Raw genomic sequence first — 26,333 nt, forward strand, 5'->3', positions numbered from 1 at the left:
TCAGCTTCATAGAGATAACGTATTTATTGAAAATCTGCTTCACCAACAATGGTGAAATCATGACCAAAAATTACAAAACATCATAGTAGTTGGCTTTATAAAAATAAACTGCGGAACTATGTCAAACTGATTTGTACTAGTCTCTCCTGCCCCCTCCCTCCTTTGATGAAGTTACACTCTTCAGCGTTAAACCATTCTAAAAAATTGCATCCTATCCAAAAAATGCACTTGCGTTTCCTTAGCAGAGGTCCTTAAAGTGACTTTGCCCCCCGCCCTCCCCAACAATAAATATAGAAAATAGCCTCTAAACAAATAAATTTTAGTTTGGTCAGCTTACAAAAAAAGGTCCATTTTCTCCCTCATGGGATATGTAGTGACTAAGCAGCCTGTTCAACAGCGTTCGAGTCTTTGGTGGGCATGGCTGCTTAAAGCTGCAGTTTTATGTACAAATGATCAGCTGAGGTCCTTTTTTTCTCTCCAGAAGCCAAAGACTGTGAGATGATGTCAGATGTATATCGCCAGAACGATCACCACATTTGCTGCACCTTTGCTGGGAGTGATCAACTATCCAGGAAAGCAACCAGTAAAAGGAGGTCATCTTTGGCAAGTGAGAGCTTTCACACAGAAGGCGTCTTTGGTGGATGAACCTGTTGCATGAGCTGCGGCCGCTTCACTCGCGGTTTCCGTCTCTTTGGCCTGCTTTTCGCTTTGTTGATCTGCACCACAAAGAACGCCAGAACCACCATGGCACCGAGAAAAGCAAAGACTGGAATGGTCTGTCCTACGTCCTGGTTGTACCGTCCGGGCATTATACCTAGAGAGCCAAAGAGGTTTGTTGCCACACAAGCTACAATCAGATTACATTTTAGACAGGAAGATTAACAACTGCAGGCCGATTAGCAGAAATAAGACAGGATGCTAACTAACTTCACAGAAAAGTACCGGCATTTCCACCTTGACCTACTTGGGAACGTGAAAACGTAACCCAGATTTCCCTTATAACAAGAACCTTCTGTTCCTCGTGCTGTAAGAGAAGTGATTCTGCTGCTGCTCTGGAGATTGCGCTAGCACACGGTGAGGACAAGTTACACAACCCTTCCTTTTTAAAGGCATCATTTAGACTTGCAACTCAGACTGAGAAAAGAACATGTGTGAGGCTTTAAGAGGCTTCCAGCTGGACACACAGCACCAAGCTTGTAAGGAGCCGTTCCAAGTGCTGTTAGTGTAACACCTTCCCCAAAGCACTGTTCCAGTTCTTCTGGACTCTGCTTTTCCATCTGTGTGCTCACACGAGGAATTCTCATCAGCAGGAGTTAACATCACAGCTCCCAAGGACAGGAACTACTGCTGTCTACTACTGGTGCCAAAACAAACCTGGGCTGGCCAAAGAGCACTTATCAGAATCTTCCTCTCTGTATGCCACATACAGCTCCTTTCAAGTGAGCAAAAATATTTCTCTCAGACTTCATCCGTCAGTCTTTTACAACACAACCATACTGACATTTGCATTTTTTTCCACAACTGGAAGGAAATCATGTATTCCCTTGACCTAAAATACTATCTTTCAAATTTTTCAGTACATACCTCCAGGAATGTCCCATGCTCCACTTTCTCCAGGGGACAGTGGTCTCACCTGGGGTCGGTTCTGTCGAAAACTGGGCAGAGCCACTTTATCAAGGTCAATTGACAGTAACTTTTGATGTTTCCAAAGGTTGCTAGAAGAAATGTAAAGACATGTCTGCCTACTTACTTCAGTAATGCAAGGAATTTTGCAGAAACATGCATAGAAAGTGGCAGCTGAAACCTACCAGCTACTCACTAACTTGGACCTGAATGATAATCCCATATGCTCTTTGGATTTTGCAGCTTACAGGCCTCCCAAGTTCCATTCAGATGTCACAGGGATGCAATTAGATCAACACCTATTTATTAGCAACTGTCTTTCTTGCATGCAGACTAGCAGACATTACCACTAGGAGCTCTGCAGACAAGTATGGACTATGTGCTGACGCATTTACCTCCAAGAGATTGACAAATAATACACTGGAAGGCAGAGTTAGGAGAGCTGTCCCAGGAAGTGCTTCAGTAAACTATTTCAAAGGCATGCACTTTGGATTTAAGCAAGCCCTTGAACTTTAAGTTGGAATCACTCAATCATAAAAAGGCATTGACTTGTGAAGCTATTTTTAAAATCTGTTTCACAAAATACAGCGTAACTATCAGGTGAGTCAGAATTATTCACTGAAGTGGCATTAATCACTATTTCCTCTTTACAATCTCGTCTTTCTCTAGGAAAGGAATTCCAGCTGTCCTTTTCAAAAGCGGGTGAAACAAATAATTTTCCAGCTGAACTTGGAAGCCAGACTTCTAATAGAATTTTAAGACAAATGTATACTAACCTGGGAGCAGTTTCATTCAGAGGCTGCGGTTTGGCCCAGGAGAGATGAGGACAAGCAGGAAGGGAACGGGGTTTAGGGTCTCCCAAGTGAGCCTCTAGCACCTTTGAGTATCGATGGAGATGGTTACCTGGGATTCACAGCAGAGACAGACTGCGTCAGAAATACAATTCCCAACATTTGCCTACAGCTAAATGGAGCTGCTGTAAAGTCAGGAGCTATTTACAGTAATGACTCACAGCTAAATCTCAGAGTTAGAACTGTTAATTCTAATTAAGGGTACCTTACAAAACAGTAAGACTGTGCCCCTACAATAAGCCAAGTTTTGCTGGCCAGCATGTGAGACCAGATTTTATGCACACTCTGTAGCCAGTAACTAGAATACCTCCTACCAGAATGGAGGCACTGAAAATAGTTCTATGAGCAGAACATTTTCTTTAGTCAAACCATGATGGTAACACTACAGATCCCTAAAGCTTGAAGGTGCTCTCTTCTAGTAAAACATCAGAGCTCATCCCAAGCTAACCTTCTTGTCAAAGGCCTGTGTGGGTCTTTCTAAATTCCACTCAGACATCCCATCAGTTGCAGGCTCTGTTCATAAATAAGGCTCTCACCTTCCATCCGCTCTGGGAGAGAACAGCCCTCTCCTGACGGCGGTCGCTGTCGGTTTTCAGAATGGCTGAGACTTGGAGGTGTCACACCGTAGGAAGTGTACTGCAGGAGGGAATCCAGGAGCCAAAAGCAATCTGTGGGTTTCATAGACCCAAACCCCAGAACAAAATGTGCAGTAAGTTACATTTCAAATGGCTCATCTTACTGTTAAGTAGTGTATCGTAACATTCAGAAGCACAAGTAGTTTCTCATTCTTGTTATTCCCCTTCTGAAGTTTTAAGCCTAATTTCAGCACGATGCAACTGTCAACCACTCCTCCTCCATCAATACAAAGACACAAAAATAATCTATTCACTCTTAAAATACCTTCTTGTCTTGTGTACCAAATCAGGCTTTTTGGTCATAAAATGGCAGGTTTCAAATACAGGAATTCTAGTTTGGGCAAGGCCATCCAACTCCCTGAAAAAATTAAGGGGCCTTCCAGTCTGGAAACATGGGGAGCTGAGAGCTTCTGTTATTATTCATTAACATTTTTATGATGGAAAAAGAGAAGCAACCCTTTAAGAGGATAAAATAAAATCCTGCAAAGAAAATTAAGAACTAGGTAGTGTTTTCAGTGGAAAGCTGTAATTCCTTTGCTTTCTCAAGCTTAATATGAAAAAATAAACTAAAAAAAGAAAAGGAAAAGATTCTGGCTACATCTCAGCTAAAGGAAAAGCGGCTATGGGATAGACCAGTCTGGGAACCAACATCACAATATACTTCATCATAGTTTTCCTTTGCATTTCAATGCCATTTTCTCCTGAAAAACTACTGCCTTCCGTCCAGAGCCAGGCCTGGTGAACAAGCACTCTACCTGGTTAACATCACAGTTGTCTGAAATTTCCATTTCAGAAGTGGAATGACATCTTATCACCTATTTCCACTGACAGCAAACAACTTTTCTTAGATCCTCTCCTACCACGGAATACTTGGCTGGGAACAAGAATTAATCTTCATAATCCTGGTGTCCCTCCCCTTTGATTGTTAAAGAGGTCAATCAGATTTTAAGGATTTATATTCACAAATGTGAGGAATTTACTTCAGTTAAAGCAACCGATGTCTCTACAGGAGATGTGGCTGGTTCACAACTTAAAAGCCAACTTTGAAGGATTTAAGAGCCTTCCCCTTTTTCCTGTACCACAGATCACAATGAATTTAACAGCATTAGGAAAGTCACAAAGCACCATTCTCTACTAAAGCTCCACATCTTCACTTAGGCTAAATGCTCTCAATAAACTACAGCATGCAGAGGAGGCACTGCTATGGTGTTACAGAAGAGAACATTGCAAAGGGATGAGAAATTGCAAAACAAAATTCATAGCACTACGTAACATTCTGAAATGCAATGAGGAAAAAAGCACAGAGATCTGCTAATGGTCTCTTCACTTCAAGCATGCATTCACAGTTCCTGAAAACAAAAACACTGCAAGGAAGGAAGAAAAACCCAAACAACCAACCAATCAAACAGAAAACATTAAAATCAACACCTAGGTCATCTGTAACGGAAAAACAGGTCAGAAGTGTACAGGGGGAAAATGCTCCCACTCCTCAGAAGTCATTTAACATGCACCATTCTTTTGTTCCAGCTGCACATTACACCATTTTCAGCACAGTTCTGCAGAAACAAGATAATAACCAAGCAGGAATTGTTTAGAGATTCCCTAGAAAAGACTTATTTCTGGTGGGAGTTGTTGCTAATCCACAGGACACTTGGCTGCTTAAGAAAAATATTTCTTCCTGAGTGTCAAAGCATACACACCTTTCTGTCGATGGCTGTCATCCAAGCAATTCGAGTCACCATACAGAACGATCCTGCCACCACCTTCAGAAGGAACTTGGTAAAGTCCCAAAATGGGAACATTTTCAATTACAGCAGTCTCTTGTTTTAAAACTTCAAGACCTAAAGCAAAGCACACACAAATTTCATTGCCCAAGAAGAAACACCAGCTAGTCTACACCGCAAACTTACAAATGCTGTCACGCTACTCTTCATGTCACACATTTATGAGAAGTGTTTTTTTAAAAAGCTATGTTACAGTAAAAAAGAAGCTGTTGCAAGACCCTGATCATGAAGCTTTCCGCTGATACTGATGTTTTCTTACTTCTGTGGAGAACTGAAAAAAGAACTTTCATCATGGATTATCTTCAATGTTCTTGAATAAAAAAAATCCTAATATTTTCATGAACGAGTTTTAAACCAAAGTGATCTGCCTTAAAAACCGTTTTACATTGTTTTAGCCCTTCTACAGAAGGCTACACGCAGTATCTTAAAAATCAGCCGTCACAGTGCATATTGCTCTTTGCTGACTAATTTGCTGTCACGTCTATCTACTGCTATAAGAAAATCTACTATGCAACAAAAAAAGAGAATAGAGACACTCCATGAACTATGACACCTGCCTGTTAACAGCAGCTGTGAGATGAGGGCTCTGACTGAACTTGTTTACAGAAGCAATTCAGAGGAAGCCTGCCTTAAAGCCTGCCTGGCTTGCATTTCAGCAACTCTGCAGCACTGCTTTCCCTTGCACTTTGCCTGTTTTCCTTTCAATTTATAAACAAAGAAAGGTATGGTCTAGTAAGGATACATATTCCCAACTAACAAAAGAAACATGACTTTTCCACTCCTCACCCCCACTTGGGCCAATTGCAGCTGCCCCCCGCCCCAGGCACTCTTGCAGCCAGGAGGTAGAGCCAGCTGTCACTGCACCCAGCCCTGCCCTGCTCCCCAGATCAGCCTCTTCTGAAACACTCGCATCACCACCACAGACAGCGATTTTTGAAGTATCATTTACAAGTCTGTCTCTGAAAGTATGGCAAATAACTGGATAATAAACTGGCAACTTAAAACATGTTTGCGAAACATTTACTATGGTAATTCAGACAATCAATGAATGGAAAAGATGAAAAAAATCAACCAAAGGAAGCCTCTTAGTATGGATGGGTGCGTGCAGCAAAACCCAGAGAGGGCAACAGCTGTAAACTCCCTTTGTATCTCACAGGTATTATATCTCCAGTGAACTGAAGGCTGCCATGAACAGCAAGAGAACCATTTCAGTTTCTTCATGAAATGAAAGCCGTTTTTAGATTAAAGTTTTCCCATCTCTAATTTCGAAATCCAAAACAAGATGACTAGCTTCAAATGCTAGGTATTTTAGGTTGCCTTTACTTTTTACACTGACTTCAATGAGCAGAATCAAAACACAGAGCTCTTTTGTTTCATGAACTGAAATGAAAAGGATTCAACAGAGAAAGCAGGTGCAGCAGGCTATCTGTCAAACACTGTTCTCTCTTTTTCTCCCGTACTAAGATAACCATGTCATCATCATACAGCATTTCAGGGATCTCTCCAAAAGATTCACATGAGTGAGTTCCTTACTATTCCAGAAAATGTCTCCACTGGCTCTTAAAAAAACTTTTTTTTTTTTTTTTTAAATTGCCTGCTGCCATTACAGCTCTGAATTACTACCCCATAAATAAGATGCTACAATAAAACTAAAGAGAAAGGATAAGCACAGAGAACTCCTCCAGTCTGGAAGTAAAGCCTCCCTATGAGCCCAAAACATTTCCCTTAGGAGATACCAGTAGGAGACACTTTGTCTAACAAAATCCTCCTTACCTCTATCTTTAGATCAACAGCTACCCAAACACTCATACCAAATTTGGCAATGACTGGATTAATTCTGCGGATGGACATAGCTCAATATCATTTACAATTAGTGAGAAACATGGACAAGGAACAATCCTTTCCCCCTGAAGACACACACAATACACACAGGGACAGATGTGTTTACATATAGCAAATATAATAAAAGACCACATATATACATTTGGATATTGCTGTACTGTATAAAAACTAAACTATATAAAAAATATATGCTGCCATATTGCAGCTTCCTATTAGATATCCAACTAGACAAAATGAAAAAATACCTGTAACAGAATCATAGAATGACATAGAAGGGACCTTCAAGCCCATCCAGTTCCAACTCCCTGCTGTGGCACAGTGCCTCCCACCAGTTCAGGCTGCCCAGAGCCCCATCCAGCCTGGCCTTGTGCACCTCGAGAGGTGGGGCACCCATATGTTCTATGGGCAGCAGTGCCAGGGCCTCACCATCCCCTTAGTAAAAAAAATTCTTCCTAACGCCTAACCTAAATTTCCCTTCATTTAGTTTAAAGCCATTCCTCCAAGTCATACCATGTAAAAAGTCAGTCTCTCTCCTGTTTACAAGCTCCCTTCAAGTACTGGAAGGCTGCAATTAAGTCCCCTTGGAGCTGTGTCTTGTCCAGGATGAACAAGGACAGCTCCTCCAGCCTGTCGTTGTGGAAGATGTACTCCAGGCCTCCTTCAGTACATTCTCAATCCAGCTCTATCCTTTCAATTTTTCACTCCACAGTTCTTACACCTTTAGATTTTGTAACTTTGCTTTCAACTACAAAATACAACTTAAAACACAGAGAAAAAAGAAAATGCGTACCTTGATCCTTAAAAGTCTGTGCAATTACAATGCCATCTTCTGGAAACTTCGCGATACTGCATCCTGATGCATAATTCACTGAAAGACAACACAACATTGCATTTACAGACAAAAAATGAAACCTTCCCACCATAACTCAGTAAGCTGTCAGAACAGGCATAGAAAAAAAACTCCCAGGAAATCTTCTCTGGATTTGTGTATTTTGTACATGCATTCACACAGAAGGCATTCCTAAGCACAGGTTCACCTCATTTTCAAACCTTTCTGTTTAGGACAGTTTTTTAAACTGAAAAGCTTCACCAACCACAAAAAGAAATACAGTAGTTCACACTAATGTTCATTATTCATAGAGAGAACTTGTCTCCTTCAATCAATACTGGAGAGTGCACAGAGCCCTCAGTTCTGGTGCCTTCTGTGTTCACATACACATTCCAATGAACTGGTCAGAAGACAGAGATTTAGAAACAAAGCATGAAAACATCAAGTGACTTGGTCAGAAAAAAAAAAAGGACATTAGCTAGACCTAGAAAGTCTGAAAACAATTAGGTCATGGGGCCTATGCCCTGTGAACTTGAAAATAGTAAAGGATACTAAATTCAGGATACTGCAATTCAAAAGATGATAAGAATAGGAATTTATAAAGTATCTCAAGCTGCTGAGACACATGTCTAAATTGGAATATTCCAAGGAAAAATCAGTGGGGAAACTCCCCACTGATTTTCTTCCTCTGCCATTTCAAATTTTCATTTAACCACAACAGTAAAACCATAATGAAACTGAAGCCTCATCCTGGCAACTAGTTTATAGTACATACAGACAATACCTGAAGAATATTATTCAATGAACTGCATGTGGAATTCAACCATGAAGAAAGGTTGAGGGAACTGGACTTATTGAGCCTGGGGAAGAAGAGAAGGCTCTGGGGAGACCTCATTGTGGCCTTCCAGTACTTGAAGGGAGCGTATAAACAGGAAGGGGAATGGCTGTTTACAAGGGTGAGTAGTAATAGGACAAGGGGGAATGGTTTTAAACTGAGAAAGAGACGATTTAGGTTGTATATTAGGAGGAAGTTTTTCACCCAGAGGGTGGTGAGGCACTGGAACAGGTTGCCCAAGGAGGCTGTGGATGCCCCATCCCTGCAGGCATTCAAGGCCAGGCTGGATGTGGCTCTGGGCAGCCTGGTCTGCTGGTTGGCGACTCTGCACACAGCAGGGGTTGGAACTCAATGATCATTGTGGTCCTCTGCAACCCAGGCCGTTCTATGATTCTATGTAATCAGAACATTTGTTATCTCATCTGAAAATGAATCAGTATAGGAAGTAATCGTTTAAGCATGCTTATTAAACTCTTTTCGCTCACTCCCAAAGCAGTTCCCTTGACTCTCATTCAAGCTGATCCTCACAGAAACTATTCTCCAAACAAGGTACTGTTCATAGGCTGCACAGACAATGACTCCAGTACTCACTTTCATGACTTGCCATGGTAAAATCGCCTTCATACAGCCCATCGCTGAAGGCCATATTCCAGACAGAAAGCAGATCATTTAGAGCTGGTATATTAGCACCTCCAGTATCAGGCATCCACCACTGCCTATAAATAGAGAGGGTAACAGAGTTTATTAGTATACAGAATACACTCCTGGAGCTTGTATTACAAAAAATCCTTTACATGTAGATTTTTTCCAAGATCCTTAAAAAATGAACTGTATTTTAAAGCCTCATTTAACTACAGGAGCACACAAGCAGCTGTCCCTCTTTGATACCTATGCTTCTGAACAGAAGTAATAATAATGGTGCGAAGTTCTCAGTACATTCCAGTTTCCCAAATAAATTTGCTAGGAAAAAAAAAATCAGTCTTAGCTTATCTATTCAACAATGATGAAGCAAAACTCATGGTCGTGTCACTTGCTTCTAGTTATTTCTAATGAAGCAAAGTGTTACTTGCTCACAAGCTGCAGATCTTTCAAGCTTACCATGAAACATGTGACAACTACATTAATTACAAGGGTCTTTTTCACCACTGTTGATATTAGTTTATTTCCCTTTATATAATATACAGGAGCATTTCCAGTATCAGGTGCACAGTACAGTAATACAGTTTGCAAGCTGCATTTGCTTTTTATTCTGTTCTCCAAAGTAAAAATATATCCATTTTTCTTTGCTAGTCTCCAATCTTTTACTTCTTTCTATTGTAAATGGTTTCTTGGACTTTAAAAGATTACATTACTACCAAGAGAGGGGTTCACAATAATAATAAAGTAGAGAGGTATTCTCCTTCAGCTTTGCAGCTTAAGGTCAGTGTTACTCCTGAGGTACTTCTTCTTAGAGGCAGTATAAGAAGCAGTGCAGGTGATTAAATACAATTATCACATTCGAAATTTTTAGGACAGTACATCCAATAGCAATTCTATGACATTTTATTTCCCATAGAAATGAAAGAAACAGATACCTTGTGTTTTCATCATAAAACTTGACTTTTCTCATTACAGATGTGTTGTACCAGTCACTGAACACGATAAGTGAAAGTCCATTATCAACATCCCTCCTCAGCTTGGTGATCTCTTCAGGAAAATACTCTTCCTCACTGTCCACCATCAGTAAAGTCCCTGTGTATAAAAGCAAAAACAGTGTTCACACTCATGTGATTACTATCACTGCAACCCATGCAGAAGTTAACACAAATGAATGTTTTGCACTTTTTCTGCATGACTGAAAAGAACAAACCAACCAACCAAACAAGTAGCTTACTCCTAAATATCAAGCCATTTCACTTCTTCACTTTCTGATTGCCCAGAGAGGTGATGGAATTTCCACTCTCAAGGATAACAAAAATCTTGGCTAGTTAAGGATCTGGATGATGGGGTTGGAACAAGATGATCTTTAAGGTCCCTGCCAACCCAAGCCATTCCATGAGAAGCCAGAGCGCAGAGGGGCTGGACTTAGATATCTCTGCTGCTCACTGCTACCTTAACTATAGTGTCACTGTATACTAACTGCAGTCTGAAGAGACAAAATCATTCATGTTTCAGAGGTGCCAGCAAATGCCAGAATCACACAGAATGTCCTGCTACCTATTCTAATTCCAAAGCGTCATTCGTGATGCACGGTTCGTAAGATTGGAAGAAATTTCCCTGCTTCGTTAAATCTATTCCCATGAAAGTACAACTCTGAAGTAATTCTATTTATAAACATATTAAGAACATTTCTGAATTACATTATTTGCCACCCACTGCTTCTAATGAAGGCTTACCATGGTTTTACCAGGGTTGTGATTAGAAGCCTTTTATTCCAGTTTTTTCTTCATTTCATTTAACAAATTTATTCCACTTCCACGTGCATTTCTGTTCTCTTCCCTCTAACCTCTACCTACTTGCACTCTTCAGACACAGAAAGCACTCATATCCCAGCTCAGTCAATTTTAGCAATCCAAAAGCCAAGTTTTCTAGTCTCCTAGTTTCTCCATTCTCCTAAGCAGAAACGTGAGTTGTGGTTGACAAAACTACCCGTGCAAAGCAGACTTGTCCCTGTGATGCCCTTTCAACAATCTGGGAGTCTCAGGACAGAAACTACTTCATTATGCTTTTATATATGCTGTCTTCAGCTGTGCATCTGCTAACTCAGAAAGCAACGGTACAATATTTATTGAAGAATCAAGAAAAAGGAAAGCCTACCACTGATATTTCTAGAACTAAAAATCTGTAAAGAGACTGCACCCTCTCTTCACAATATACTGAAGAACATCCTAGCCCAGAAGAGAAGATGGCCCTACTGGAGTTAGTCAATTAGAGGGTCACCTGGGAGCAGAAAAGATCACAGACAGTTTGCCCCCTGCCTGGCAAATCTACCACATCTCCAAACCAAACACAGAAGAAACAAACCACACTGGTCTGCTAGCATATAGCAGGAATGTAGTAATTCCCCACTGCTTTACCTATCCACAAATACCGATGCTTCAAAATATCACTGCTGAGGGGAAAAAAACAAAAACAAAAACAAACAAACAAAAAAAACAGAATGGACATTCTCAATTTGAGTCTATAATTCACCCATGCCTCATTTTGACTTGAAAAAATCTTTTGGAAAATAGAGTTCTGCTTCCACATAACTGAAAACAGAGGGGCTTCTCTCCTCATTTTTTCAAGATAACAACAGAGAACTGTACTAATTCAACAGACTCCTAAGTAAACCCTTGCAGCAACACTTTACACTAATTAACATTAGCATATAAATAACACATGCTTACCATACTGACTTGCATCAAAACATGTAAATGGGGAACCAAGAACCTCAACAAAGTAACCCATGCTTCTTAGGTGCTGATACATGTCCCTGAAGTTTGTGTGGATATGGTCACCATTCCTTAGGAAAAGACAGAAGAAAAATGTTGAAGACATTCAAATTTGGTATGCAGAAGCCTGATTTAAATCCTCTAATTACAGATTATTTCCTAGATCCTTTTCTAAAAGGACACAGACCATAGTCTGTGGTTTTCCAAGCACCATCTCCTCTTGCAATTTTTTTCCTAACACTCGTGCCAAGTGCTACAGAGGTAATAATATAGTCAAAGTTACAAGATTGAGAATGTCCCTTAAAAAGCACAGTTCTGAACGCCTGCACCGCATCACACAGGAACACTGCTGCATTAAAATAATATATTTTTCACAGGACTTCCTCCTTGCTGAGGAGTCTGTAAGAACAGCTTTAACTATTAGCTGAAGGAAGCACACAGGATGACCTGTAATTTCTGGAACTCAGAAGGGAAGTTCCACTCGTCCTATCTCCATGTTCCAAGCAGATTCACAAAAGTGAGTCTCGTTCACTGATCCAATTAATCTACATTTATACATTTTTTGTACATTTGGATGCTTTCCCTTTCCATCCATGAAAGTCTACAGGTCAGCCACTCTTTATTTTGATAAGTGAATGCCAAAGTGGCTAATTAAGTGTTCCCCTCAATTCCCAGGAGAAATCAGGGCATAAAGGAAAAAATTTACACCATGAAAGCAAAAAAACTTGCATCCTAAATGCTTAAAAAGCATTTTCATTTTAAATGAATCAAAACCACAGAGAGCAATAATAAAAAAAAAAAAAATTGCACAAAGAAAAAGCATGCAGAAGCTAAGAATTGTTCATGGATTTATTATAAAAGAAACTTCCACACCACACCGAATAAGGTCAGGGCTCTCTGGCATTCAGTAACGTTATTAGGTATCATTAACATGCAATCAAGAAATACTGATTTAATAGAACCTGAGATAAATACCAATCTAGTGGATCATTCTTCATCCTCAAATTATCCCTGGGGAAGTATCCTGGTGGATAACGGAGATTATGATACTGATCCCAAAGGACTCGCTTACTACGAGGTGGAGTAGGAATAATCTTCACTTTTATAGGCAGCTTCACCGTCGAAGTCTGCTCCGCACCGTTCTTAGACTGAAGGACAGAACAAACCACTGTGAAATTATTTCCCCTTACATAAACGTTCACCAACTGCGGATTGTAAGAGACTGGAAAAATGGAGGTATCTACTCTATTTTTACTCACTAGTACCACCAACTAAGGAGAACAAGAGATGACTTCTACCTTAAATCACTTTACTACGTTTTCTACACTCGAACTGCTTTTCTTTCCACTCAGAACATAAAATACTTTAAATATGCTACAACTGTAATTTGGTTCAACTGTTCAAAATCTTGAAGTCTCAAGAACAGTTAACTAGGGTACTGGCAAAACAATATTTAAGTCACCTCTTTTTCAAAACACATTACTCAGAATTCATAGTAAATAAACGCAAATCTCACAGACACGTTTTCTAAAAACACTAAAGCATATTCAATTCAAAGGTTAATCTTGCACACAGTTGTAACGATTATTATTTGTACTTTTCAGTGCTTTGATCACTATCTAACTTATGCTTCACATTACAGGACCAGAGATGCCCCATACAAATAAGGGCTTGCAGTGAAGGAATTTTAATTAAAACTACCACCCTCATCCCTCCTCCCCATCACCTCAAATCCCCCCATCCTCCCAAAGAAAACAAACCAGAACTAACTTTATTTTCTGCAGGGGATGATACTGTGATCATAACATGCCCTTGAGCAATGCCTTCCCAAGAAGCTGCTTTCTTTGCTACAGAGATAGAAATTGCCAGGTATCCGGACCAAGGCCATAACACAGGGGAATAGGAGAAAGCCACTTCAATGTTATCCCCATTTTGTGGGAGATAGGGTTGCCAGTCTGGCTGTGAAAGAAAGAAAATTGAACGTTGGTAAAACAGTATTTGCAGTCAGAATCATCAAATCTCATTCTTCTGAAGATTATGCCAAATTTCAAAATGGACATAAACCCAAAAGATACGTGTGATGACACTGCATGAACCCAATCATGACAGCCTTGATGATCCAGCGCCTGGGAAGGATCCCATGATCCCTTAATGATCCAGAGCCAGAGGAAGGACTCAAGGAAGATCTATGAAAAGCACACTAAGTGCACCCAGTTTAACATTTTGCCATCCTATACAAAAAAAAAAAAAATTGGCAAAGTTATGAAATTTCCTTTCTATTACAAAAATGGTTATGGGTGTAAGAGACTCAGACTGATTACAATGGCTGTCTCTAAGCACATTACCATCAGGTAGTTATAAGAGCTTCTATACTCTTAAGTGTAAGTTTAAATCTAAAACAGACCAAAAGACCTCAGGATTCACAGTAAGATGTTGAAATTAAGCTCATTTACACTGGCTAGAGTCATGGAATAGGAGACTTTCCCAGTTCACGTATCTCTTTTATGTTTACTCTTTAAAAAAAAATTCTCCCTAGTCAATCAACAAATTCAACATTATTGGCATAAAGCAACAGATTTTGCAGCAGGCCTCGAGAAGTCAACACATTCGGGTCACCTTGACCCAAGTCAAGAGTCATAATATGTAACATCAGGATCCTTTTCAGAGATTTCTTATGCTCACACAAAAGATCCAGAAGATCTTAAATGCTAGCAGAGAATATAAAGAGATTTTTAAGTACCTGTCAGTCAAAACTGGATTTACAAAGACAAAACACTACATGCCCCTTAAACCAGTGCATTGCCAGAACCTGCAGATAGCTCATGGGGACAAATCTAGCTCAGGTGCATCCTTTAAAACCAAACGTTCTGCATCCCCTGCTCTTGCCATACTTGATGAGAACGCTTATATGTTCTATCAAATTTATGAGCTGACATAGTCCTTCCTAGGAAGCTTTTATGAACACAGTTGAGTCTTGGAAGAACATTCAGTCTTACCTTGTCTATAATTCTCCCAGTGACTCCCATACCATTAAGAATAGTAACATTAACAATGGTTGGCATGCCTCCATAATAAATGGGCTGCGAACAATAAGGCCACATGTAGGGACATTCCGTCAAGTCAATATAGCTTGGACTCAAACTACAGGAAAGATAGAGGAGGCAAAATTTAACAAAAAAAGAACAAACAACAACAAGTAGAAGTACAAGGCACTACACAAAACTGACATATGAAAAAATTACTGATAAAACATGCCAGTCACAGCTCATCTCGCTTCTCAAATGCATCCCTCTCCCCCCCCCCCCTTTTTTTTTTTTTTTCAGATTTGAGTTTTGTTTTGTTTTCCTACAAAGGAAAACAAACTTTTCAGCACGGTGACACTGTTCTTCTAGAAAACTAAGATGTAACTACTGTTCCATTTTGTTCTATGTTGCATTATGAATAACACCAGAGAGTTAAACTGAGCCTAGAAAGGAAAGTAAATTTAGCTCTAAGACTTCAAGCTCTAACATGGACAGAAAACACAGTGATTTTTCATTGCCACTCCTGTCAAAATTCATGCTTCCTGATCATGTAAGATCTATACAAGTTCACTTTGTTGCACAAGCATAGATTGCTCAACTGTATTACATGCACATCATCTGCTCTCTTAAAGAAATATAGCAGATTATAGTGTACTGTTGATTAATTGAGGATTAAAATTAACCTGGCCTGTGGTTTATAGCTGTTGAGGATCTGATAAGCTCTCAGAAGATCCAACTTGCCATGTCCTTGTTCAAACATGTTGACTCCAGGAAGTCTACGTGCTGATGCAATAAGTGCCTGCTTCATACTTGCTGGATTCACCATTTCACGCTTCTGAACTGTGCTGAAATGGGAAACAGTGGGTTACTTCAGGTGGCCTTCATTATAATTTCTCGCTAGTCTTGTTTACATTTTGCCTTAAGGTTATGTTTCATTTAAAGAAAATGCAAATAAAAATTAGGTTGCTGCATACAACATCTACTTGATTTCTCACTGCAACCATTGAAGATGGAAACAGGAGTGACAATTTTATGACACTTCTCTTGAAAACCAATGTTGTATCAATTTTTCTCTTTACAGCATGCTCCATGACCAGTAGTCACTATACTTCTATTTGGTAAGTAAAAGATTCTGAAAATCCAAGCCCTTGTAACGCAATCTTCTGTTGCATAGCTCATTTGAGGTTTTGGACAGATTTTTTCCAAAAAAATTTCTTATCCTTAAGTAGCAAAAGCAACAAACACAAAGCAGAAACTTGTAACTCCTACCTTCCTTTCAAACTCTTTCGTGTGCAGTAGGTGAGTTACACAACTGGGTAATAACCATAAAACATACTATAAAACAAGTATTCAGATAGTTATCAGCTACAGGTGCCTACTTTGAACAGCTGTTCTTTTACAACAGGAAAGACAAAAGAAACCAAATATCATTAAACATTTAACAAAATTACTTTGTAAAACTGTTCTCCCTAGCTATATTTTCAAATACCTAACTATTCAAAACAGTCCTCAGGTTTTCCCCAGGAAAGATAGAGCCAGTCAGACACAATCATGTCTTGGTTAGAAGAACACCATGTTTCTTATAGTCCTCCTGCACCAGTATCTTCTAAGGCACTGTTATTAAAAGGCTTACCTTACTAACAATGTGACAGCACCTGCCACTACAGGAGATGCTACACTCGTTCCAGAAAGAGAGCGGCATCCACCTTTCATACCAGAACCTCTCACTCCAGAGCCATAGGTAACAATATCAGGCTTCACTCTGCCGTAACCTCCAGGCAGCTCCTGTGAAAGAAAATGGATGGATCAGTGTCCCGATACATAATGAACACTGGCTGTTTCATATAAGTATTTAAACTAACTAATATAAATAATTCAGAAGTAAAATTATCACTAAATCAGCTAGGGTTCAGCATCACAGAATATCAAGGAACACCTAAAGACAGACTCAAACCATTAACAGCAACTCCTCAGTATATCGACCCAGGAAAGGTATGTCAACAAACACCCCACTATCTAAGTTAAGCATGAAACTACTGACAAAACAATAGTCCCTCTGCTACCGGCTAATGAGAAGCAGCACAAAGGAAAGAAATAAGTCAGAATCTTCAGTCAAGATCACAATACACTCTCATATAAAATCACATGTGCAGTACATGAACCTCAGTTCAACAGTCAACTGCAAACAGGGATATCAAATATGCACAGTGTTACATATAGCATCTGGAAAGGCTAAGAGTTTTCTAGTAAAACAAAGGACAAGAGCAGAGATCTGCCCACACAGGGCACAGTAATTCAAATGATACTTGGCACTTTACAAGTGTAACAAGAATGTCAAAAGTGATCAACTTTAATGATAAATGATGAGTATTAAGCTTCTTGCTTCAGGTCTTTCATCAATCTCTTACAATTCCGATATCCCACATAAATTTTTATCACTGTTTATACCACAAACATCAGCTGCATGACATTATCTCTCTGAAAAAGGCTCCCTTTTTAAAATCATTATTCTAGCTACAAAAGCAGCTGGCCACTGTGCAAGTATCTTACCCAAGTGGTCATTCCCCTAGATGAAAAACGAGCTATATTATCTTCAAAGTCAATGCCACCTACTCCAATCACATCCATCTGGTCAGCAGGGTTATTGAGAGTCCTACAACAAGTTGAGAGTTAGCAAGACAACAATTACTAAAAAAAAACTAAGACCACCATTAAAGCCATAAATTTATACTGAAAACAGAAACACTGTCATCAAATTTTTGTCAGCCATTCTTTCTAACCCGCACAGAAACAAATTTTGGTCTTACCTGATATTGTTATGTTCTATGACTAAAAGCAACTTTTCAAGCACTTAGTAACTCCAGAACTCAGACTACCAAACTACTTTTCTTCCAGACACAACAAAATCTGATTTTAGGTATTTATTTTAGAAATACACCGCTAAGCATTCTGGCTTGAGCATTCTGCATTCTTTAAGCCTTATGTGTACTCAAAGATGTCTGCTTACACTAGTGCAGCAGTATCAGTCAAAGTTCTGTCATTCCTTTTTCTTTTCACTGCCTGAATAAAAAATAGTCACCTAATTCAAAAATGCACTCTAAGGCAAACGACGAGACAGAGGAGGATGTCAGACTTAGGTCACTTTCTACAAATATATCATAGCAAAAAGGAGAAGAAAATACCCTCCAGTCCAAGCACAACTACTTTCAAAAACATAAAACATCGTACTTGTTTTTCTTTAAGGTGATCTCTGAAACTTACCCATACAATGGGCCATCATTGCCAATAGCAGAGACCATGATCACGTTGTTAGCTGTCAGTTCCCATACCTACAAAAAATAAACATTTTTAATAATGTTCTGCTGCCGAAGAAGGGACTTTGAGAACAAACACAAACTGCATGGGGCATGACGTTAGCAACTGATTGGTCTACCTCTCTTACTGAGACTTACAAAACAAATACATCTCACTGGTATATATAGTACTAAGTGCCAGCAATTCTTAAGATTACGTGATCAATAGCAGCCATCATAGCTTCACTGCTAACTGTACTTACTCAGGTAGCATCAAAGAAAAAACTGCCTGTAAGAAAACACTCCAGAAGCACAAATCAAATAATTCCCTCCAAAAACTACTCAGGGGTGAGTACTGAAGTCACTGTCAAATTAAATTTCAACGTAGATTTTCATTAAAAAAAAAAAAAAGAACTTTTTAAGCACTCTTATTACCTTTTTCAGAGAAAGATTTTGTCCTTTTAACATAATTCACTTACTGATTTTTAAGTACATATCAACAATTCAGGGAACCACGACACAATGATAAATACTTAATTCCATCTTAACCTGAAACAAGTCTCTAATTACAAAGCTGAATCGACTATCTGTACTTCTTACTTATTTGTTCCTAACGATATTTTCATTTATAGCATGAGATAAATTAATTATGCAGAGATTTGAAAAAGCAAGGCTGGATTTCAGTTAAGTTTCTTCCACTAGGGCTCTAGTTAGTTGCCTGCTTGTCAGTCATGCCTCCTGGCAGTATGTGCAGCATTTTGTAAAAAGGCATATTTCTGCAGCTCTGTGAATACTTGTGTGTTGGTTTCTTTTTTACCATTCCCAGAAGATATACCTAAGAGCCTGTACACCTGAACAGAATTTCTCTCATGCACGCGAAACTCCTCAGGACTGACTGCGGAACCAGAACTTATCAGGAGCTGTGGTAAACAAGCAGCTCTGCAAGTCCAGGGATACAAACAACATGGCCATGGGAGCTTTTCCTTCCTCATACTAACCTTGTCAACAAATGGATGATCCATGAAGTCTGGCCCACCGATACTTAGATTCAACACATCTATCTTCTTCAGAATTGCATAATTAAAGGCATCCAGAAACCAAGACGTATATGAGACCTACGTAAGAAAGAAGAAAGTAAAAACTACCATTGGAAAATCCAGCAACTCCATGACAGTACAGGCTTCAGAGCGAGGTGAAACAACACAAAAATAAAGCACAAAACTAACACTGGTCTACTAGGATTTATAGTGCTCGGTATATTTATGAGACTGTTTTAACACTACGCAGATGAGACTTCCACACATATAATTTCTGAAGAATATACCAGATTTGGAAACTCTAAGAAATCTTTTGGTAACCTTTTGGATAGAAAAAACAGTATATGTATCACACATAATAAGAAAATATATCAACATTTACAAGCACAAGCAGCATTCCCCAAGAAAAGGATTATTTATCTGGAAAGACATACATTAAAACACCTTTAAAACAGCTACCTGGTTATTGGTGAACACTCTAAAAATGTGCAGTTCTGCATTTGGAGCAAACCCCTGGCATTCTCTCATGCTGGCTATCACACCTGCTACAAAAGTTCCGTGGCCTAAACCTATCACAGACAGAAGGTAACAAAACGAGATGTTAGAAGCCAAACCATTTCATTTTTATTCATTTTCATTGTTAATCAACACCTATAATAAAATCACATCAATACAACAGACTTTAGAACAAACTGCAAACACATGGTTCAATCCTCATCTTTTTGAGACAAATTTTAGTACTGAGTTTTGAGACAAAATTTAGTACTGAGTCAGAACTACCAGCACTATCTAGCTAGACAACCAGCTGATGAAACCCAGAGTGATACACTCTCTTCTAATTGCTGCCAGTGACATCAAGACTAACACAAGACAATAATGAGAGAACAAAATTATTTTGGCGAATATAAGATACAAGGCCAACACAGGTTTATGTAAGCTTCTTAGAAGATTTTTTTTTATCTGAATTCTGCAACAATCACACTTTGTTAAGGATGAAAAATTAGACAAGAAAGCATATTTTTCACTCTCCTCAAAAAATAACATGCCTTTTGCTTTCAGGGACTGCTTGCACTATACTTACACACTCAACATCTGCCTGCCCAGTAACAATCTGGGCACAGTACTACTAGAAAGTGCAAACAAAAGAATGCCATCACAACCACAATGCAAAGAAATACCATGCATGATGTAACTATGGAGATGCACTAAAGGCCAAGCAAGATATGCATATACACTGAATGCTAAATGCATGAAATTGCCAGCTTATGCACTGACTAAGACCATATGAAATTAATATCTATGAAAGCATATGGTCAAGTTACAGTTGACACATGAAAAACAAACACAAACATGCTGCAAAAAATAAAAGGGTTTTCTGAATCTTGACTGGCATGAGCCAGCACAGCATCTGTTGATGAGAACTATATAAATTAGAAAAAACAGTACAGCTAGCTCCCAACACTCAAATTAGCTTAGGACTGCACAGTGAAGAAGGAAAATATTTTTCTTTCTAAGTATGGAAACACAAACGCATTGTGAAACAGCAGAATGCATTTTTTCTTCCTCTAACATTCTTCCAAAAGTACTATGAGATGCCACATATGATTTAAGGGAGACACAAGCAACATCCTCCTGGAGTCTTTATATTATTTGTTGAATTTGATAGCATACAAAACTTTCCTGATACTGCAAAATTAAGCTTAAAATCTCAAGATACACAGCTTCAATAAATGTTAGCAGATGTGTTGCCACCCCATCAGCAACAGTAGTTTTACAGTATGAAACAGCACACAGTAACTCACCATCATCCAAGGTTCTCTCGTTAGTCCAGTTTGTTCTCTCCTTTACATTTTTGAAATGTGGATGTTTCTCACTCAGTCCAGTGTCAAACACTGCTACTCTTACACCAGCACCTATGACAACAAAGGACTGATTTTTCTGATTCAGCTTCATAACTAACATGTTCAGTCAAGTGAATGAAAACTTTTATGTTCAGTGTACTACACACTTCACAGACTTACTAACTTGTGGCTCTAAAGCAAACTTCCTGTTCCATTTCAGAAATTCAACCAAAGATTCTAAACAGAACTACTTCCTCTTAAGAACAGTATGCACACACACACACAAAGAGCACTCTGTAACAGTGTACCTCAAAACAAAGTACTGCTAACCTTTATGGAACTGGCATCCAATGAGATTAATACATGTAAGCCAAGTAATTTTTCCTTAAGCCAACAAACAACAGCATACCTGTGTAACCCATCTGCCAGAGGACATCTGCCTGCAAAGTCTGAGCAACTTGGCGAGGGATAGCTCTTAACAAACGCCTGCTTGAATGTCGACCTGTTGCATGCCAGAAGCCAGAACCTAGAGAAAGACTTGCCCTTCTCAAGGGACGAGACGACTGCCATTTTTGAGTCCATCTGGTTTCGTTGCAGTGAAACATAGGATCAGCTACACAGAATTAAGATTAAGAAGAAAAAAAAAAGTATGAAGAAAAACACACACAAAAATTTTGTTTATGCAAGTATCCACATCATAGCTGTTATGGCAAAGATTTTAAACAAGTAACCATTTTTTCCAGTTGTATTAATGCCTTCAATGCTAGTGAAAGCTTCAATTTTTCCTACTATAGAGGCCAATAAACTGTTAACTGACTACTGCAGAAGAAATGTCTCTGCACTGTAGATGGATTCATCATCACGCTTTTAGAAAGGTACAGTAAGATACCTCGATAATTTCAAAGGCAAAGGAGTAGACTACTTAAGTTAAAGAAAAACTGCAGGGCACTTTTCATTTGTGTAATGCTAAGCCAGTCTTAAATTCTCCAAAGCAGATCTCATGCAAACTCATAAAAATTACTTACAGTCTGAATATTTGAGCGATCGGAAGACCTTCCGCTGAGGAGTTACTCGCTTGATGTTTGGATGATCTTCCAGCGTCAGTACACCATCCTTCTGTTTCTCATTGATCTGAATCACCTCAAAATCACTCGGATAGTCGCTGGCTGGGTTGTTGCGAGGTACAATCCTCCAGTTCTCAATATCATTGCTTTTTAGTGCACTTGAAATAAACTTACTTCTAGCTTTAGCTGTGAAGTATCCATTAAAAGCCACAATATACTCTGGAACAAGAGTACAGTTTATCACAACCAATGTTTAAAGCAGCTTACTCACGCACTCAAGTTACTGAATATTTCTTCCTTTTTATTCAAAATAAATAATCACAATTTGAGGCACTTTTTTGCTTTTTGCTTTACAGGCCTAAAATTTATTTCTGTACTACATACAGTTTTTGCACGATGAAGTGCTTAAAATATGATAAAGGTCTTCAAAATGAAGGCAGAATTGTGATAGCATGGGAAAGTGAAATGACAGGGGTGAGCACAGGAGAGGGAACAACGTATTGAGTTTTAGGAAAATTACTGACACCAACTCTGACATGCACAGAGAACAACGCTGGTCCCAAGAGTCCAGCCCTCGATCTGGATTAGTAACTTGTGGGTAGAACACAGACCCATCATGCACTGCCACAATCACCTTAACAAGCCCTCTGCTAGCTAATGGACAACATGCCATTACTGACATTGCGTGTGAATGCTCGGGCGCACACACAGCTCCATTATGGGATCAGATCTATTATCTATTACCATGACAAACTGAAGACAATTTAGACACTGACTTCTGATAGAGTCAAATTAGTTTGTTTGTTACATGAAACTACAGTTTCAAACACAGCAGAGATGTCAAAAATGGCATCTGTGCATTCTGTAAGAACTACAAATGTTCAGTGTCGATTGTTCATCGTTCCTCCACAACACTTAGCCATTCATACAGCACACCTATATTACATTTATCCCACAGTTCTACATGTATACACAGCTGCCACACCAATACAGACTGCACTTCATACACTGGTATTTGTCTTTCCTTTGACACTTTGGTGGCTAGCTCTGTTCAGCACTGCAGATCACATTCAATTCAGCACCCATTTTATTTGCTCCTCTCTACAGTTATCCTTTTCCCTCTCAGGATTGATACCAGCTTTAGCTTGCCTTTCATTTGCTCCCTCTGCACTTACTTTGCTACTTTTCCACTAATGTATTATCGCTTTCAAACATTTTTCACAGAAAAAAAACAAAACCACACATACTTCCCCTTGTCTTTCTCACTCCACTGAGAGTGTCAAAACAAAAAGCTACGAAACCACACCTAAGTAACCATTCTGGCTCACCTGAACCTCCATACTCTATTTTCACTTTTAACGTACTCCTTATTACCCCCTTTCTTTTCTTGTTCTTCAAATTCTGTGTCCAGTTAAACCGTGAACCTTCATAAAATTCTTTCTCAGTCTGAATGCAGATAATTTAGAAGCTCCACCTGCGCCTCTGAATATTACCATTGCACAAACATCATGATTCATTAACATTAACTTGAACAACACATGGATTTATTTATTTTTTACTGCTCAACTCTATTACCATGCTCCACGACTGTCGAAGTGAACTCCACTTTCAAAGTCAGGCGAGAACATCCAGGACATATTTGAGCCTCATGAGAGGAATTCCCTAGTCTGGTACTGAAGTGTTTTTTGCCACAGAGTAAAATAACAACCAGAACAAACCAGATGTTTGCAAACTTCATGGTCATAGAAGAAAATGGTTTCATTCCAAGAATTCCATATATTCAATTCACACTCTTCTTCTTTATAAACTAGTTCATTTTTATTTCAGAAAACGCTGATTTCACTGTGCCATTCAACTGGATATTCTTAAAGCTGTGTCCGAAGCAAGTACAGATTTCATTGTCTTTTGAGGTAAAGCCTAATAAGCAGGTTCATTTCTTTCTACGTTTCTTCTCCATTTTGTATTAAATGATTCGGTCACTCACGATATGGTAGCTGAGTCCTGTACTCCATTTCAGAGAGCAGAGTTAACTCCCTAGAAGAATTAGCTAAGTGGTTTACAAACTGACCTGCAAGACAACACAGCAAATAGTTAGATCCACGTTTATGTAAAACGTATAGCCTGAAAAAGCACAACAGGCAGATTCCTTCAGCAGTTAGCATTAGAAATAATAAAGAAAAAGTTGCTCACGTTTCATTTAATAACTTTTCAAGAACACTTGAGTCTCTTTCTAGTTCACACCAGGCACCTCTGAGATACTCAGGTATTAACTTGGCAATAAAGCAGATAACAGGAACTGAACTCTACTGCCCTGAACTCTCTGCTTCATGGAAGCAGAATAAAAACAAGTGACACGCAAGGCCCATGCAAGGAAAAAATAAAAGCAAAATGAAGCATGATAGAAACTGTCTATAGGTGCTTCAGGAAGCGTGGTGGTGGGTCATTTCTCTCTACTCAGGAACATGAACCATGGAGATAGTGCTCTGGTATGTAATTTGACACAAAGAGAAGCAGCCTGAACCTCTATTCCTGCACCTGGCAAGGACAAGAAATACCAACACAGCAAGCAGATTTTTAGTTCCTATGCTTGAAAGAAGTTATTGTTATGAAAGAAGGCTTTCAGGCTTTCATGAGCAGGACCGTGGCAACCACAACACGGGCACCTGAGAAAACGGGCAGGGTTTGCAAATGTAACAGCAAGAAATTAAAGAACAACGTGGAAAATGTTTTTTCACATGGAGAAGCAGCTTCTTCCTGTCCTGTTCCAAGGTGGAACTCAAGACACACTGCGACGCATCCTAACGCTGAACCAGCAACAGGCAGTGGAAAGGCCGTGAGAAGATGAAGGAAGAGAAACCTTTCTGCCCGGGCTGCCCCACAGCCCGATGCACTGCCCAGCACTCCCGCGGGCCGCAGTGCCCGGCACGGGCGGCCACACCGTAAGTCCCTACCGCCACTGGGGCTGTTAACGCCTCACCGGGCACGAAGCAGCGCCAGGGCCGCCGTCCCACCCGCTCCCCCGCCCGCCGCGCTCACCGTGCCGGAGCCGCCCCCGGGCCCGCCGCCGCCATTTTGTGCAATGTTTACCTCGGCGCTCTCGCGAGAGTCCGGGCGCTGCGTGAGGGGCGGGCGCATGCGCAGTGCGCTGCTGAGTGTGGGGCAGCGTAGTGGTGGTGTGTCTTACCGAAAAGCGGAAAGTTGTGTTCTGCGTACTGAAAATAAATATAAAATCAAATAATTCTTTGTTATCGTGTTTGAGGGCATGACTGAACAGGGTTTAATGCCTGTGAGGGAATGTTAGGATATGCTGTTGGTAGGGGGGAGTGACAAAGCAAGCCCCACTAGGAATACAGCAATAGCTTCATAACGGCATTTAAGTCTTCGATTAAAAAAAATGTATTTTTCACCCGGCCTTCTTTAAGTCACATTTTCAAGTACAGTAAGTCATTGCAGATGTACTGCGTGCTAACAACATAAGTTGAAACAAACAGCTGAGAGTGTGGTCAGCTGCGGACAGCATGAGCCGACAGCACGAGCCACTTCCCGTCAGCCCCGCTCCCTCCTTCCCCCAAAAAGCGGAGTGCTGGGCTGCAAGAATGCAGTGCGAACAAGTGATAAAGAATCACAGAACCATTAAATTGGAAAAGCTCTCTCAGGTCCAACCCCAGCTGTCCATCAGTGCCACATCCCCACGGCTCTGGGACACCTCCAGAGACGGCGACTCCCCGCTCCCTGGGCAGCTGTGCCACTGCATCACTCCTTTGGAGAAGGAATTGTTCCCAATACCCAACCTGACCCTCAAGTGACACCACCACCTCCCACCCTATCGCTGTCACCTGGGAGGCTGACATCCGCTCCCCACAGCCTCCCTCAGGGCTGCAGAGCCATGAGCTCTCTCTCCCCTCAGCTGCTCTTCTCCACGCTGACCCACCCCATTCCCACAGCGCTGCGCTCAGACCCCTCGCGGCTCCGCTCCCTTCTCTGTACAGACTCCAGGACCTCCATGTCTTTCCTGCACTGAGGGGCCCAGCGCTCAGCACAGCACTGAGGCGTGCCCCCAGCAGTGCTGTACAGACAGAAATGAGCAGAAATGAGTTCATCCCACTCGAGGATCAGAAGACCTGAGCCTCAATAGAGCAGAGTTTATTTGTCTTCCCAGGCTGGCTTGCAGGTTCGCCTGCAGTGCACTGAGCCCAGCACCCAGGCAGTGCTGCTGGAGTTCAGGTGCAGATGTGCTACCTGCTGCACGCTATTTGCCTGGAG

General features: G+C 40.2%; 1 protein-coding gene across 1 annotated transcript; it reads right to left on the minus strand.

Annotated features, from left to right (window-relative positions):
* Window positions 1-25,196, minus strand: MBTPS1 (membrane bound transcription factor peptidase, site 1). The gene is made up of 23 exons (XM_031614895.2): window positions 25,107-25,196; window positions 23,646-24,138; window positions 22,032-22,289; window positions 21,416-21,619; window positions 20,968-21,078; window positions 19,625-19,734; window positions 19,127-19,243; window positions 18,097-18,164; window positions 17,386-17,488; window positions 16,469-16,620; window positions 15,519-15,680; window positions 14,809-14,953; window positions 13,583-13,771; window positions 12,788-12,960; window positions 11,768-11,883; window positions 9,974-10,130; window positions 8,991-9,115; window positions 7,526-7,603; window positions 4,810-4,950; window positions 3,011-3,142; window positions 2,400-2,526; window positions 1,585-1,715; window positions 1-814 (listed from the first exon to the last, which is right to left on the minus strand). Exons 2-23 carry the CDS (start codon window positions 23,830-23,832, stop codon window positions 618-620), a joined length of 3,183 nt encoding a protein of 1,060 aa, XP_031470755.1. The 5' UTR covers window positions 23,833-24,138; window positions 25,107-25,196; the 3' UTR covers window positions 1-617.
* Window positions 25,197-26,333: the final 1,137 nt, after the last annotated feature.

This window comes from Phasianus colchicus, chromosome 13, assembly GCF_987193195.1.
Source record: "Phasianus colchicus chromosome 13, bPhaCol1.hap1.1, whole genome shotgun sequence".
Lineage (NCBI taxonomy): Eukaryota > Metazoa > Chordata > Aves > Galliformes > Phasianidae > Phasianus > Phasianus colchicus.